This window comes from Bos javanicus, chromosome 5, assembly GCF_032452875.1.
Source record: "Bos javanicus breed banteng chromosome 5, ARS-OSU_banteng_1.0, whole genome shotgun sequence".
NCBI lineage: Eukaryota > Metazoa > Chordata > Mammalia > Artiodactyla > Bovidae > Bos > Bos javanicus.
This window is the reverse complement of record NC_083872.1, coordinates 15,200,993-15,219,703: the sequence shown is the minus strand read 5'-3', so window position 1 is coordinate 15,219,703 and position 18,711 is coordinate 15,200,993. Positions and strand designations below refer to the sequence as shown.

The 18,711-nt window shown below is 36.6% G+C and overlaps 1 protein-coding gene across 5 annotated transcripts in view; it reads right to left on the bottom strand.

Annotated features, from left to right (window-relative positions):
- The window catches only part of LRRIQ1 (leucine rich repeats and IQ motif containing 1), a 223,193-nt gene that overhangs the window by 166,057 nt on the left and 38,425 nt on the right, over window positions 1-18,711 (bottom strand). For 3 of the 5 annotated variants that reach the window (XM_061415659.1, XM_061415660.1, XM_061415662.1), the window contains exon 11: window positions 1,557-1,583. The exons of the other annotated variants lie outside the window; for them this stretch is intronic. In XM_061415659.1, the coding sequence (XP_061271643.1) occupies window positions 1,557-1,583 (27 nt within the window). The remainder of the gene's footprint in view (window positions 1-1,556; window positions 1,584-18,711) is intronic. 5 annotated transcript variants of the gene reach the window in all.

The following is an 18,711-nucleotide window of genomic DNA, read 5'->3' as shown; positions in this document are numbered from 1 at the left end:
TCTACAACCCATCCAAAACAAAACAAATAAACTCCCCCAAAATTCAACAGTCTCTTTTAAAGGACTTTCATATAATACAGAATTGCTTACATCTTCTTGAGTCTACAGCTTCAATATATTCCTTAGTAGCCCTTTAAAAGTTTCCTAGGTCCCACAAAATAAAACTGAAGTCAAGTACATTTATCCCTCAAAAAGCCATTGCCTGTGGCAAAATTAGCATTTTGCTATACTTGTTATAAATATCTATTTCAAAGAATTCCTTCCACAGACATGAGCCAATGGTCTAATAAAACATTCCTGCCACAGGAGGGAAAAAAAAAAAAAAAAAAACAACTTTCCTTTAAGGAACAGCAAAAATAAAGATGTTGAATCAGGCGGAAGATTTTCACTAAATAAGTGTTTGGTAAGGTCTACCTCCTTGAGTTGCTCCACGACTGCTATGTTTGACAGCTATGTACAAACGTGCTAAGTTACACATGAGATTTTCAATTTCCATCAGAAGTCCTTCAGGATCATACAGGTTGTACAGGAAAAAAAAAAAAGAATACTGAAACAGGAATCAGGAAATGAGGATTCTAGTCCCACCTATGCCAGAAGTTAGATAAAAACTATGTAGGTCTGTTTTTCCATCTGTAAACCAAAAAGCCTGGACTGGCAGATCTGCAAAATCCCTTTCAGCTTTGTACTAGGCATTGTGTAGTATTTAGTTAGCTAGCGCCATCTAGTGGAATCCAAGGAGTTCACTAAGTGTATAATGAGAAACATTCCTACAAGCAAAACATCTACAGCTTTCTCTTATTTTACTTCATTATTTTTTCCTAATGTTCCAATGACAACATTTGGCAGCAAGAATTAACTCAGGCACATTTCTCCATGAGCCATAATACAGTAATCAAACCTGGGTGAAAATGCTGAATTAGTTCAGTATCTTTCAAACTTAGAATACTAGTTTCATTTTTTTCAAAGGCAGTATTAACTGAAAATAAAGCAGCAAGAAAAAACAACAACAACAAAAAACTCCTGGTATCTATCTACTTACAATAATATTTTCTACAAATGTGTTACCTGAAATTTATAAATTAATGATTTACAAATTATTGGCCTCAAAGGAACCATTTTTCCAGATTAAAGTTTTACTAAAATACCAGAGACAGAAGCTGCATGAATAAGGAAACAAAAACAATTATATGCTTTTACACATTAACAACACACTTATTTTCATTTTTACCCAATAGTCAACAAAGAAAATATATTTATTTACACCTATTTTCTTTCTTTCTGTTCTAATGCCTGGAAAAACATTTACACATAGTCAGTGCTTAATATATTTGCTCATTAATAAACTTATTAGTGAATAAATCTTAAAATTATATGTTTCAGCATAAGAGTTTATAATATGGTATAGTAAAACAGTAATAACCTTAAATTATACTAAATGCATATTTATGAGAGAGGCAATAGAATGAAACAATTAAAAAATCAGGTATCAGCATAGACAAATGATTTTCAAATCCTGGCTCTATCACTAAATAATGGTGTGATTTTAGACAACTTACTTAAACTTTGTATTTCAGTTTTCTTATCTGTAAAAAAAAAAAAAGATTAAACAGTACCCAACTCATACCACTTATGTGAAAATCAAATGAGTTAATATGTATAAAGTACATAAAATAAATGTCTGGTTGGTAGTAAAAAAAAAAGTTATCTATTACTATATTTATTATACTAAGTTCTATAAAACATCTTGGTCATGAAGCATGAATTTTTTAAATTAATTTAGTTTTAAAATGTTTCTGCTAGAAAGTCAATAAAATACAACATATTTTTGGAGGATAAAAGAAAACAAATTATAATTTACAAATCACCTATTTTTCATTTGTGTTGGCTCTTCATTTAAAAAAAATAACTCAAAACATGAAAGATTCCCCACAGATGAGTTTTATCAGCTTTAATGATCACTGTGGCAACATTTATTTAAGAAAAGTTTCTTTCATTTTTTTCTCAACATTACTTATAGAAACAAAATCTTACCAATTTTGCCGAAATTTTCTCAATGGGAAATTTCTGGTAAAAGAAAGCATGAAATACAATGATGGTAACAAGCCTTAAAACCCAGAGGGATGGTATGGGGAGGGAGGAGAGAGGAGGGTTCAGGATGGGGAACACATGTATACCTGTGGCGGATTCATTTTGATATTTGGCAAAACTAATACAATTTGTAAAGTTTAAAAATAGAATAAAATTAAAAAAAATTTTAAACTGAAGTCCACCTAAATTAAAGTGAGTTATAAAAGATAAAGATTCATGTAACTTTAAGGAAAAAACATAAAACTTTATTCAGAATTAAAAAGTATAATAAAATCTCTTTTCCCATTAAAATAAATCTCTTTAAAATAATCAATCTAAAGTTAATTTAAAGAGCTTAAAGCAATTATTTTGCACATTCAAGGTGTACAAAATAATCCAGATCAAAAAAGTAATCATTAAACTACTATGAAATTTATATGACCATGTATACCCAACATAGTAGTTTATTTTTTGCTACATTTGACCAGAAAATAATCTGTACCTCAATATGTAACATATCTTAAGGATATAATTTTGAATTATATTTGAGACTAATATTTCAGATATGATTAACAATTAGAAACTTTCATTTCCATAATCACAGCAACAACATACTTAAAGTGTTAACTTCATTACTATTTATAGAATTAAATTTTAAACTTTTACTTTGAAAAAGTATAGTTCACATTATGTTTCTATTTCTACAATTAACTACTTCAACTAGAATGGAAAATATTTACCAACAAATGATTTCAAATGAACTGCCTTAAAAAGAATAACAGAGTTACTATTTTGATTCACTAAATGCAAATAAAGTCAAATAAAACTACAATATTTTCTAATAAAAAGATTAATTAGAACTTATATCACATATTAACTAGTGTAATAATTATAGCTTAGTTAGAATTAGGAACAAATTAAACTCGAAAATACAAGTGTAGAATATGTGGTATTGCTTCCAATTTTATTTCACCTCCTTAAGAAATATTATAGTATGGAATGGTGACTTATTAACTTATAAACACAAATCTATCTTTGTGCCCCTTCATAAGAGTTCTTGGCATCAATATATCATTGAAAAACAAAATCTATGCTTTTCACTTAGCTCAACCAGAATCTCCATAAGCAGTTCCTGAAGATGAAAAACAGACTCCAACTGGCTCAGAAAATCTACTTTCTCCTGTATACTCTTCTCACACTCCATAAATACAGCATTTCATGGTACCCAACAGACAGCAAAGATGTCTTTTACCTTGTTTGCTCAAGTGTACTACACAGAGATACCTCAGGTACATCAATTAATACTATGGCAGTTTTCACATAAATCTTGCAGATATCCTATCCCAGGAAATTCACTGACTACAAAAAATCCCATACAGAACTGCTGGCAATGAAAATGAAGTGAATGGAAGTTCAAGCATTTCTTCTTACAAACAACCTTTTTCTTTCTCTCAAACTTGCTTTAGTGCTTGCCAATAAAGTAACATACATTATCAGTGCACTTGCTTTCATTCCAACAACAACAAAATTATTTCTGTATGCATTTTAAATTAAAATTTTAATATAAAAGTTGTATCAAAAGTATCAGTATTTCCATATGGGAGAAGTCATGAATGGTCCCAAAGCATGGACACATAGGCAAATAAACATATTAAAAAGCAATATACACTACATTTTAAAAATTGTGTCTTGAAATGTTTGCAAAACAAAAGCTTGCCTTGTGAAAACAACTATATGTTTCCCTTATTAAACAACAAAAGGGGGAGTTGATGGTAACTGATTAGATTCAATTCTCCCTAAATCTCTGCCAGAAACTCATAAAGTGCAGCAAAGAAATCAAAATACTCACAACCTATCCTTTCATTGCAAGTGGGAGACAAAGAAATCACAAGTTAAATTTTTTTCTAAGTAGGATAATAAGTATCTGGGATCAACACAATCCAGGCTGAATTCACACTTTTACAAAGGAAATCCTGGGAGGTGGTCCTAAGATGGCAGAAGAATAGGACGGGGAGACCACTTTCTCCCCCACAAATTCATCAAAAGAACATTTAAACGCTGAGTAAATGCCACAAAACAACTTCTGAATGCGGGCAGATGACATCAGGCACCCAGAAAAGCAGCCCAGTGTCTTCAAAGGGAGGTAGGAAAAAAATATAAAAGACAAAAAAAGAGACAAAAGAGGTAGGGACAGAGCTCTGTCCCAAGAAGGGAGTCTTAAAAAGAGATGTTTCCAAACACCAGGAAACAACTCTCACTGCGGAGTCTGTGGCGAGCCTTGGAACCACAGAGGGCAACATAACTGGGAGGAAAAATAAATAAATAATTAAAACCCACAGATTACATGCCCAACGGTAACTCCCCCAGTGGAGAAGCAGCGCAGATGCCTGTACCCGCCACTAGCAAGCGGGGGCTGGGCACGGAGGCCCGGGCTGCATTGCTTAGAGTAAGGACAGGGCCTGAATGCCCCGAGGGCAATCTGAGGGAACTAACTTGGGCTAGCAAACCAGACTGTGGGATAGCTACCAGGTGAAAAGCCCTAACCTAAGACACCGCCAGACCTGCGCACAGAACAATGGACTGAACAGAACTAGCCGGCTGCAGACCATCCCCCTCCGGTGACAGGCAGCCAGAGCCGGAAGGGGGCAATTGCAGCCCCAGAGAGACATTATCTACCAAAATGCAAGCAGGCTTCTTTGCTAACTAAGACTTCTTGGGGTTCTGGACAGTCATCATCCGCCTGAGAAGGTGCGCCGGTTGTACACCCAGAAAACCGAGCAGCAGGGACAAGAGAGGAGGTAAGTCGCAGTGACCGCGCTCACCAAACACCTCATCACCTGAGCTGCTCGGACTTGGGAAAGGCACAAAACGCAGGCCCAACCGAGTCTGCGTCTCTGAGGACTACCCGAGTGCCTGAACCTGAGCGGCTTAGACCTGGGAGGTGCATGCAGCCCAGGGCTGGCCTCAGATGGTTCCCAGTGGAGCAACCTAGAGCCTGAGCAGTCTGGGCAGGGAGGGCACGCGTGCCGTGAGCAGGGGCAGGCCCAGTGTGGCTGGGACACTGCAAGCACATGCCAGTGTTATTTGTTTGCAGTGACCCTCCCTCCCACAGTGCGAATAAACAAGTGAGCCTAAAAAAAGTGTCTACCACCGCCCCCCTTGTGTCAGGGCGGAAATCAGACACAGAAGAGACCAGCAAATAGAAGAAGCTAAAACAGAGGGAACCACCTTGGAAGTGACAGGTGCAATAGATTAAAACCCTGTCATTAGTACCAACTATATAGGAAGGGGCCTATAGACCTTGAGAAATATAAGCCAGACCTATCCAGAACTATCATAATCATATTCGGAACTATCCGAAAATGAACTGAACCCACCTTGCCCACAACAACACCAGAGAAAGTCCTATATATAGTTTTACTATTTTTATGATCATTCTTTTTTTTTTGAACTTTTTTTAATTTTTAAGTTCTCTATTACTCCTTAATTTTCATTTTTATAACCTACTATTACTTTTCAAAAAAAGACCCTATTTTTTAAAGCAAACTTCATATATATATATATTTTTTTTTAATAATTTTTGTGACTTTTTTCTTCTTCTTCTTTTCTTTAATGTTGTATTTTTGAAAATCCAACCTCTACTCTAGATTTTTAATCTTTGCTTTTTGGTATTTGTTATCAATTTTGTACCTTTAAGAACCCAATCTTCAGTACCCATTTTTACTTGGGAGTGAGATTACTGGCTTGACTGCTCTCTCCTCCTTTGGATTCTCCTTTTTCTCCACCAGGTCACCTCTGTATCCTCCCTTCCCCTTCTCTTCTTTACCCAACTCTATGAATCTCTGTGTGTTTCAGACGGTGGAGAACACTTAGGGAACTGATTACTGGCTGGATCTGTCTCCTTTTCATTCCCCCCTTTTATCCTCCTGGCCACTTTTGTCTCCTTCCTCCCTCTTCTCTTCTCTGTATAACTCTGTGAGCATCTTTGAGTGGTCCAGACTGTGGAGCGCACATAAGGAAGTGATTACTGGCTAGCTTGCTCTCTCCTCTTTTGATTCCACCTCATTTCATTTGGGTCACCTCTAACTCCCTCCTCCCTCTTCTCTTTTCCATGTAACTCTGTGAACCTCTCTGGGTGTCCCTCGCTGTGGAGAAACTTTTCATCTTTAACCTAGATGTTTTATCAACTGTGCTATATAGAAGGAGAAGTCTTGAGATTACTGTAAAAATAAGACTGAAAACCAGAAGCAGGAGGCTTAAGTCCAAATCCTGAGAACATCAGAGAACTCCTGACTCCAGGGAACATTAATTGATAGGAGCTCATCAAACACCTCCATACCTACACTGAAACCAAGCACCACCCAAGGGCCAACAAGTCCCAGAGCAAGACATACCACGCAAATTCTCCAGCAACACAGGAACACAGCCCTGAGCTTCAATATACAGGCTGCCCAAGTTACTCCAAAACCACTGACATCTCATAACTCATTACTGGACACTTCATTGCACTCCAAAGAGAAGAAATACAGCTCCACCAGAACACCGACACAAGCTTCCCTAACCAAGAAACCTTGACAGCCACTGATACAACCCCACCCAAAGCGAGGAAACTCCACAACAAAGAGAACTCCACAAACTACCAGAATACAGAAAGGCCACCCCAAACGCAGCAATATAAACAAGATGAAGAGACAGAGGAATACCCAGCAGGTAAAGGAACAGGATAAATGCCCACCAAACCAAACAAAAGAGGAAGAAATAGGGAATCTACCTGATAAAGAATTCCAAATAATGATAGTGAAAATGATCCAAAATCTTGAAATAAAAATGGAATCACAGATAAATGGCCTGGAGACACGGATTGAGAAGATGCAAAAAAGGTTTAACAAGGACCTAGAAGAAATAAAAAAGAGTCAACATATAATGAATAACGCAATATATGAGATCAAAAGCACTCTGGAGGCAACAAAGAGTAGAATAACAGAGGCAGAAGATAGGATTAGTGAAGTAGAAGATAGAATGGTAGAAATAAACGAATCAGAGAGGAAAAAAGAAAAACGAATTAAAAGAAATAAGGACAATCTCAGATACCTCCAGGACAATATTAAACGCTACAACATTCGAATCATAGGAGTCCCAGAAGAAGAAGACAAAAAGAAAGACCATGAGAAAATACTTGAGGAGATAATAGTTGAAAATTTCCCTAAAATGGGGAAGGAAATAATCACCCAAGTCCAAGAAACCCAGAGAGTCCCAAACAGGATAAACCCAAGGCAAAACACCCCAAGACACATATTAATCAAATTAACAAAGATCAAACACAAAGAACACATATTAAAAGCAGCAAGGGAAAAACAACAAATAACACACAAGGGGATTCCCATAAGGATAACAGCTGATCTTTCAATAGAAACTCTTCAGGCCAGGAGGGAATGGCAAGACATACTTAAAGTGATGAAAGAAAATAATCTACAGCCCAGATTACTGTACCCAGCAAGGATCTCATTCAAGTATGAAGGAGAAATCAAAAGCTTTACAGACAAGCAAAAGCTGAGAGAATTCAGCACCACAAAACCAGCTCTCCAACAAATGCTAAAGGAGATTCTCTAGACAGGAAACACAAAAAGGGTGTATAAACTCGAACCCAAAACAATAAAATAAATAGCAAAGGGATCATACTTATCAATAATTACCTTAAACGTAAATGGGTTGAATGCCCCAACCAAAAGACAAAGACTGGCTGAATGGATACAAAAACAAAACCCCTATATGACATTACTTTGCCAACAAAGGTTCGTCTAGTCAAGGCTATGGTTTTTCCTGTGGTCATGTATGGATGTGAGAGTTGGACTGTGAAGAAGGCTGAGCGCTGCAGAATTGATGCTTTTGAACTGTGGTGTTGGACAAGACTCTTGAGAGTCCCTTGGACTGCAAGGAGATCCAACCAGTCCATTCTGAAGGAGATCAGCCCTGGGATTTCTTTGGAAGGAATGATGCTAAAGCTGAAACTCCAGTACTTTGGCCACCTCATGCGAAGAGCTGACTCATTGGAAAAGACTCTGATGCTGGGAGGGATTGGGGGCAGGAGGAGAAGGGGATGACAGAGGATGAGATGGCTGGATAGCATCACTGACTTGATGGATGTGAGTCTCAGTGAACTCCAGGAGTTGGTGATGGACAGGGAGGCCTGGCATGCTGCGATTCATGGGGTCGCAAAGAGTCGGACATGACTGAGCAACTGATCTGATCTGATCTGATCTGATCTATGTTGTCTACAAGATACCCACCTCAAAACAAGGGACACATACAGACTGAAAGTGAAGGGCTGGAAAAAGATTTTCCAAGCAAATAGAGACCAAAAGAAAGCAGGAATAGCAATACTCATATCAGATAAAATAGACTTTAAAACAAAGGCTGTGAAAAGAGACAAAGAAAGACACTACATAATAATCAAAGGATCAATCCAAGAAGAAGATATAACAATTATAAATATATATGCTCCCAACATAGGAGCACCACAATATGTAAGACAAATGCTAACAAGTATGAAAAGGGAAATTAACAATAACACAATAATAGTGGGAGACTTTAATACCCCACTCACACCTATGGATAGATCAACTAAACAGAAAATTAACAAGGAAACACAAACTTTAAATGATACAATAGACCAGTTAGACCTAATTGATACCTATAGGACATTTCACCCCCAACAATGAATTTCACCTTTTTTCTCAAGTGCACACAGAACCTTCTCCAGTATAGACCACATCCTGGGCCATAAATCTAGCCTTGGTAAATTCAAAAAAACTGAAATCATTCCAAGCATCTTTTTTGACCACAATGCAGTTAAGATTAGATCTCAATTATAGGAGCTGCTGCTGCTGCTGCTATGTCGCTTCAGTCGTGTCCGACTCTGTGCGACCCCATAGATGGCAGCCCACCAGGCTCCCCCGTCCCTGGGATTCTCCAGGCAAGAACACTGGAGTGGGTTGCCATTTCCTTCTCCAATGCATGAAAGTGAGCAGTGAAAGTGAAGTCGCTCAGTCGTGTCTGATTCTTAGCGACCCCACGGACTGCAGCCTACCAGGCTCCTCCATCCATGGGATTTTCCAGGCAAGAGTACTGGAGTGGGGTGCCATTGCCTTCTCCGCAATTACAGGAGAAAAACTATTAAATATTCCAACATATGGAGGCTGAACAACATGCTGCTGAATAACCAACAAATCACAGAAGAAATCAAAAAAGAAATCAAAATATGCATAGAAACGAATGAAAATGAAAACACAACAACCCAAAACCTGTGGGACACTGTAAAAGCAGTGCTAAGGGGAAAGTTCATAGCAATACAGGCATACCTTAAGAAACAAGAAAAAAGTCAAATAAATAACCTAACTCTACACCTAAAGCAACTAGAAAAGGAAGAAATGAAGAACCCCAGGGTTAGTACAAGGAAAGAAATCTTAAAAATTAGGGCAGAAATAAATGCAAAAGAAACAAAAGAGACCATAGCAAAAATCAACAAAGCCAAAAGCTGGTTCTTTGAAAGGATAAATAAAATGGACAAACCATTAGCCAGACTCATCAAGAAACAAAGGGAGAAAAATCAAATCAATAAAATTAGAAATGAAAATGGAGAGATCACAACAGACAACACAGAAATACAAAGGATCATAAGAGACTACTATCAGCAATTATATGCCAATAAAATGGACAACTTGAAAAAAATGGACAAATTCTTAGAAAAGTACAACTTTTCAAAGCTGAACCAGGAAGAAATAGAAAATCTTAACAGACCCATCACAAGCATGGAAATTGAAACTGTAATCAGAAATCTTCCAGCAAACAAAAGCCCAGGTCCAGATGGCTTCACAGTTGAATTCTACAAAAAATTTAGAGAAGAGCTAACACCTATCCTACTCAAACTCTTCAAGAAAATTGCAGAGGAAGGTAAACTTCCAAACTCATTGGAAATTTTTAAGATTTCTTTCATTATACTAACCCTGGGGTTCTTCATTTCTTCCTTTTCTAGTTGCTTTAGGTATAGAGTTAGGTTATTTATTTGACTTTTTTCTTGTTTCTTGAGGTATGCCTGTACTGCTATGAACTTTCCCCTTAGCACTGCTTTTACAGTGTCCCACAGGTTTTGGGTTGTTGTGTTTTCATTTTCATTCGTTTCTATGCATATTTTGATTTCTTTTTTGATTTCTTCTATGATTTGTTGGTTATTCAGCAGCGTGTTGTTCAGCCTCCATATGTTGGAATATTCAATAGTTTTTCTCCTGTAATTGAGATCTAATCTTACTGCATCACCCTAATACCAAAGCCTGACAAAGATGCCACAAAAGAAGAAAACTACAGGCCAAAATCACTGATGAACATAGATGCAAAAATCCTTAACAAAATTCTAGCAATCAGAATCCAACAGCACATTAAAAAGATCATACACCATGACCAAGTGGGCTTTATCCCAGGGATGCAAGGATTCTTCCATATCTGCAAATCAATCAATGTAATACACCACATTAACAAATTGAAAAATAAAAGCCATATGATTATCTCAATAGATGCAGAGAAAGCCTTTGACAAAATTCAACATCCGTTTATGATAAAAACTCTCCAGAAAGCAGGAATGGAAGGAACGTACCTCAACGTGATAAAAGCTATATATGACAAACCCACAGCAAACATTATCCTCAATGGTGAAAAATTAAAAGCATTTCCCCTAAAGTCAGGAACAAGACAAGGGTACCCACTTTAACCACTACTATTCAACATAGTTTTGGAAGTTGTGGCCACAGCAATCAGAGCAGAAAAAGAAATAAAAGGAATCCAAATTGGAAAAGAAGAAGTAAAACTCTCACTGTTTGCAGATGACATGATCCTCTACATAGAAAACCCTGAAGACTCTACCAGAAAATTACTAGAGCTAATCAATGAATATACTAAAGTTGCAGGGTATAAATCAACACACAGAAATCCCTTGCATTCCTATACACTAACAATGAGAAAATAGAAAGAGAAATTAAGGTAACAATTCCATTCACTATTGCAACGAAAAGAATAAAATACTTAGGAATATATCTACCTAAAGAAACTAAAGACCTATATATAGAAAAGTATAAAACACTGGTGAAAGAAATCAAAGAGGACACTAATAGATGGAGAAATATACCATGTTCATGGATTGGAAGAATCAATGTAGTCAAAATGAGTATACTACCCAAAGCAATCTACAGATTCAATGCAATCCCTATCAAGCTACCAAAGGCATTTTTCACAGAGCTAGAACAAATAATTTCACAATTTGTATGGAAATACAAAAAACCTCGAATAGCCAAAGCAATCTTGAGAAAGAAGAATGGAACTGGAGGAATCAACCTGCCTGACTTCAGGCTCTACTACAAAGCCACAGTCATCAAGACAGTATGGTACTGGCACAAAGACAGAAATACAGATCAATGGAACAAAATAGAAAGCCCAGAAATAAATCCATGCACCTATGGACACCTTATTTTGACAAAGGAGGCAAGAATATACAATGGATTAAAGACAATCTCTTTAACAAGTGGTGCTGGGAAAACTGGTCAATCACTTGTAAAAGAATGAAACTAGAACACTTTATAACACCATACACAAAAATAAACTCAAAATGGATTAAAGATCTAAACATAAGATCAGAAACTATAAAACTCCTAGAGGAGAACATAGGCAAAACACTCTCTGACATAAATCACAGCAGGATCCTCTATGCCCCACCATCCAGAATACTGGAAATAAAAGCAAAAATAAACAAATGGGACCTAATTAAAATTAAAAGCTTCTGCACAACAAAGGAAACTATAAACAAGGTGAAAAGACAGCCTTTAGAATGGGAGAAAATAATAGCAAATGAAGCAACTGACAAACAACTAATCTCAAAAATATACAAGCAACTCCTACAGCTCAATTCCAGAAAAATAAACGACCCAATCAAAAAATGGGCCAAAGAACTAAATAGACATTTCTCCAAAGAAGACATACAGATGGCTAACAAACACATGAAAAGATGCTCAACATCACTCATTATCAGAGAAATGCAAATCAAATCCACAATTAGGTACCATTTCATGCCAGTCAGAATGGCTGCGATCCAAAAGTCTATAAGCAATAAATGCTGGAGAGGGTGTGGAGAAAAGGGAACCCTCTTACACTGTTGGTGGAAATGCAAACTAGTACAGCCACTATGGAGAACAGTGTGGAGATTCCTTAAAAAAATGGAAATAGAACTGCCTTATGACCCACCAATCCCACTGCTGGGCATACAGACCAAGGAAACCAGAATTGAAAGAGACACGTGTACCCCAATGCTCATCACAGCACTGTTTATAATAGCCAGGACACGGAAGCAACCTAGATGTCCATCGGCAGACAAATGGATAAGAAAGCTGTGGTACATATACACAATGGAGTATTACTCAGCCATTAAAAAGAATACATTTGAATCAGTTCTAATGAGGTGGATGAAACTGGAGCCGATTATACAGAGTGAAGTAAGCCAGAGAGAAAAACTCCAATACAGTATACTAACGCATATATATGGAATTTAGAAAGATGGTAACGATAACCCTGTATGTGAGACAACAAAAGAGACACAGATGTATAGAACAGTCTTTTGGACTCTGTGGAAGAGGGAGAGGGTGGGATGATTTGGGAGCATGGCACTGAAACATGTATAATATCATATAAGAAACGAATCACCAGTCCAGGTTTGATGCAGGATATTGGATGCTTGAGGCTGGTGCACTGGGACAACCCAGAGGGATGGTACGGGGAGGGAAGTATGAGGGGGGTTCAGGATGGGGAACACGTGTACGCTTGTGGTGGATTCATATCTTTGTATGGCAAAACCAATACAATATTGTGAAGTAATTTGCCTCCAATTAAAATAAATAAATTTAAGTAAAAAAAAAAAAATATATATATATATATAAAAGAAAGGAAATCCTACAGAAACTGAAAGGATAAGTAAGAAATAAAGGTGTCCTGGGGTGGAAGAACCCATTTACTACCAGCAAAGCCTCCCTTGAGAAAGACAGAGATTCATCCTGAGTGGGCTCAGTACCAAAACAAAGCATATGAATTAAATTAATAAGTCCAAACAGCCACAGTGTATAAGAGAGAAACATTTAAGCTCAGATCAGTAAATAAAATCCCAATCCATGCTGAATACAAGTACATACCTAAAACAAAGTGACTCAGAAAGGTTTAAAACTTTTTTTTTTTTTTTTAGATTAGGCAAATACAAACAAAATGAAACCTATCAGATAAGGTAGAATTCAGTCACCAAAGTATTAGAGAGAGAAAGAAGGGAACTTATACTTTTCAAGGCTAAAATCCACAATAAATATAACACAGATAAGAGTGTCTGTGTAACTGCATGGAGCAATGTTCATCAAGCAGAAACCAAAGGATGTAAATAAAGAAGTAGGCTCATTAAGAATACGTTTAGGGCTTCCCTGGGGGCTCAGTGACAGAACCCGCCTGACAATGAAGGAGGTATGGGTTCCATCCCTGATCCACCTGGAAGTTCCCATATGTCACGGAGCAACTAAGCCCACGCACCACAACTACCGAGCCTGAGCGCCAGAGCCGAGGAGCCGCAGCTACAGAACCCGCACACCTGCACTAAGGAGCAGCTCCTGCTCGTTGCATCTAGAGAAAGCCCATGCACAGCAACGATGGCCCAGCACAGACAAAAATAAATTAATTAAAAAAAATTTTTTTAAGATACATTTAAACTAGCTCAACTCCTTCAGTCCAAGGTGAATCAAGTAGACATAGAAAACCAAAAATAGAAGAGCACTAATGTAGAGCTAAAAGACGAAAATATATACTCTATATTCCAACAACAAAAAACCCTTCAAGTACACATGAAACATTCCTGAAAATTAACCACATATTAGAAAAACACAAGTTTCAAAAAGCAGATATAAGAACAAAAATAATTCTCCGACTATAATGCAATAAAACTAGAAAAAAAAAATGACAACAAAAATGGCCTTTCCATATGGAAATTTAAATTTTTAGGTAAAAGATAAAACACTTCATTAAATTATAGAACAAATGAAAATATCCATATATCAGGAATTGCAGAATAAATACTGCTCTGAGGAAAATTTATAGACTTAAGTACTTATGTCAACAAGAGTAAAAAATGAAAAAGAATAATTGAATTGTATATTTAACTTAAAAATTGAAAAGAAAAACATAATAAACAGAAGAAAAACAAACAAACAAAAAAACCCCCACCAAACCCCCAGTATTAACATGAATTAGCAGGAGGGCAAAATGATACAACCTATAACCCATATAAAGTGTATCTGGCACTGTGTTCCTAGATTAAAGATGTCCTTTGTCCCCAAAAGTATATACATCAGGAAATTAACCTAAAGATACATCTGATAAAGTATGAAATGACATAGGTATCAGGCTAATCATTGTAGCAGTGTGGAAGATTGTAAACCATGCATTGTCCGTCAACCAGAGATGAGTGGAATAGACTGTGGTCAATGCACACAATCGAATACTATCAACCCATGGAAAAAGAACACTATGAATTAATTGTCTGTATGTTATTAAATGAAAAAGAGCAAGATAAAGAGTAGTATTTAAAGTATTCTATATTTTGTGAAAGAAAGGATTATCATATACACATATTTTCTTATATATATATCTATGTATGTATATTTATAAACACATATTATATATGTGATACACATGTATTATTATACATATATATCTATATACAAAAGCAGATGGGAGAACAGGGTGAAAAGAACAAGCATGAAAGCACAACCTCTTTGAGTTTTTAAATGTAGTTTGACTCTAGAAACATATAGCTGCTTTACATCTCAAAAGTAAAATTGAATTAAATGGGAAAAGTGAAGCAATTATATTTCAAATTCATAACATAATCACAAAGATAAAATACTCCAAGTAAGCATACCATTTGGGTAACAAAGTACAAGGGCCAAAAGAAGTGCAAAAAAAATCTCAAAATTAATGTAGTAGCTTTCCTTTAGATTCTTCTGAATGTTTCTAATGTTGGCACTATTGTTTCAAAGCTATATATATTATAATATATAGCAAATAGTTATGTTAGTGTTGGTATCAACCAAGGACTATAGTGGAACAGAAAAGGAACACAACTATAAAGTTCAAAAAGTAAATTTGAATTGGAGATATCAATATTTTCTGTCTTTACTCAAATTCACAGGACAGGACACTTTGAGCGTCAAACAGTATAATAAGAACAGAAACTGAAATATTCTGTACTATAAATTTATATAAGTTCATAAGAATACTCAGAAAGAGAGAAAGCAGGGAGAGAGAGAAAACAAGTGCCAAAACAATGCAAAAAAATAAAACAAACAAAAAAAATCACTTGGAAGCACTGAAAGTAACAAGGACTAATAAGACCTTATTGTATAGTTTGTTAATATAAAGATAGGCATAGCCCTATCTTTCATCTACAAATGATTCCAAGGTAACCAAATAGTTATTAAATAAATTATTCCAGCTTTAAAAATGTGGAAGGAAAGCTCAAATTAGAAAACTCACTTTTGTATTCCCCGTTGCATTAATAATTGATTCAGGCCATAATAATCAATAAGTGAGAGCATTAGATACAAGCTTGTTGGGTGGGGAACCTTATAATGGAGCATTCAGCCTATTACTAGCATGCCCAATATGTAATTGTAGCATCATTAAAAGCGAATAAATGCTGTATGACTTCCGATGTAAGGCATTATGAAGCACAAATGAAAAATTCCTGCCAAAAAATGACTAAATTTTAATTAAATCAAGCCTGTTAACTAGCTTTCAATAACAGGAAATGAAACATTTACATGCATAGTGAAACAATTTTAATACACTAAAAAGAAGTAAATGGATAAACCCAAAATAGGTCATATTAATAAAGGTTTATGGAAATTGCCCAGACTGTATAGGGCAATTAATAAAGGTTTACAAAAAATCAACAGTATGGACAAAGAAAAGTGGAAGGACTGCAAGAGATTAAAGAGAACTTCCAGTCACCCATGTGAATGTTATATGTGGTCATTGGGTTATGAGTCAAACAAACCCTGATAATATTAAGAAAATAAAGAAACTTGCATCATGGATTATTACTTGAAAGAGGAATCATTATTAATTTTATTAGGTGACACAATGCATTGTAGTTAAGGAGGGACTGTATTATTTTTAAAAATCTCCTAAGGTATGAAAGGATGAAGCTCTCTGATTTGGGGATTTGTTTTAAAAAAGAAGAAGAAGAAAAACAAATAGTAATGATGTACCAAATGTTGAACATGGTACATGGAATCTCCATGTATTTATTTTGTAAATGTTTGAAATTTTCAACAAGAAAAAAAAGAAAGAAAAAAAATATAAGCAAACAAATAAAATTAGTATTTAGAAGGCCTAAGTAGAATCAGGCCTAAACACAGAGAGTAGGCTTGCTACTCCTTCATTTGCTCCAATCCCATTCCCTGATAATTCAGTCCATATCACATTTCCTAACAAATGTAGCTTAGAGAAGGTAGAAAGCCATTAGTAGTATACCAAAGTAATATTTTTATCTAATTCAGAATTTTTTGAAAATTATTGATTATTGATTAACCATTATTTAAGGCTAGATTATATTTAACCATTATATTACTCAATATGCCAACAAATTTGGAAAGCTCAGCAGTGGCAACAAGTCTGGAAAAGGTCAGTTTTCATTCCAATCTCAAAGAAGGGCAATGCCAAAGAACATTCAGACACAACTGCACTCATTTCATATGCTAGCAAAGTAATGTTCAAAATTCTTCAAGCTAGGCTTCAACAGTGTGTGAACCAAGAACTTCCAGATTTACAAGCTGTATTTAGAAAAGGCAGAGGAACCAGAAATCAAACTGCCAACATCCACTGGATCATAGAAAAAGCAATATTGTTCCAGAAAAACATCTGCTTCTGCTTGACCATAGTAAAGACTTTGACTGTGTGGATCACAACAAACTGTGGAAAATTCTTAAAGAGATGGGAATACCAGACTACCTTACCTTCCTGTGAAACCTGTACACAAGTCAAGAATTAATAGTTAGAACTGGACATGGAAAAATGGACTGGTTCCAAATTGGGAAAGGAGTATGTCAAGGTGGTATATTGTCAACCTGCTTATTTAACTTGTATGCAAAGTGAAAGTGAAAGTCGCTCAGTCGAGTCCGATTCTTTGTGACCCCATGGACTATACACACTCCATGCAATTCTCCAGGCCAGAATACTGGAGTGGGTAGCCTTTCCCTTCTCCAGGGGATCTTCGCAACCCAGGTATCCCTCACTGCAGGCAGATTCTAAGCTGAGCCAAAAGGGAAACCTAACAAAACTGGAGTGGGTAGCCTTTCCCTTCACCAGGAGATCTTCCCAACCCAGGTGTCGAACCCAGGTCTCCCTCACTGCAGGCAGATTCTGAGCTAAGCCACAAGGGAAACCCAACAAAACCGGAGTAGGTAGCCTATCCCTTCTCCAGCGGATCTTCCCAACCCAGGTATCAAACCAGGGTCTCCTGTATTGCAGGCAGATTCTTTACCAACTGAGCTACCAGGGAAGCCTATATGCAGAGTACATCATATGAAATGCCAGGCTGAATGAAGCACAAGCTGTAATCAACATTGCTGGGAAAAATATCAATAATCTCAGATATGCAGATGACACTACCCTTATGGCAGAAAATGAAGAGGAACTAAAGAATCTCTTGATGAAGGTGAAAAGGGAGAGTGAAAAAGCTGACTTGAAACTTAACGTTCAAAAAACTAAGATAATGCCATCCGGTCCCATCACTTTATGGCAAATAGATGGGGAAACAATAGAAACAGTAACAGACATTATTTTCTTGGGCTCCAAAATCACTGCGGATAGTGACTGCAGCCATGAAATTAAACAACGCTGGCTCCTTGGAAGAAAAGCTATGACAAATCTAGACAGTGTATTAAAAAGCAGAGACATTACTCTGTCAACAAAAAGATCCATATGGCCAAAGCTATGTGTTTTTCCAGTAGTCATGTACAGATGTGAGAATTGGACCAAAAAGAAGGCTGAATGCCAAAGAATCAATGCTTTCCAACTGAGGCACTGGAGAAGACTCTTGAGAGTCCCTTGGACTGCAAGGAGATCAAACCAGTCAATCCTAAAGGAAATCAACCCTGAATATTCACTGGAAGGACTGAAGCTGAAGCTGAAGCTCCAATACTCTGGTCACTGATGTGAAGAGCCAACTCATTGGAAAAGACCCTAATGCTGGGAAAGACTGAGAGCAGGAAGAGAAGGAGGCAACAGAGGACGAGATGGTTAGATGGCATCACCGACTCAATGGACATGAGTTTGAGCAAACTGCAGGAGATAGTGAAGGACAGGGAAGCCAGGCAGACTGTAGTCCATGGTGTCGCAAAGAGTCAGATATGACTGAGTGACTGGACAACAAGCCCTTATCAAGTCCCTTGAGAATCTCAAAGCTACAACAATAGAAAATAAAAATAAAACACAATAACAACAAAAACCCAGAGAATTTTAAGCCAAACATAAGTGAAAAACATTAGAGTTTTATTTTAGACTTACCTCACT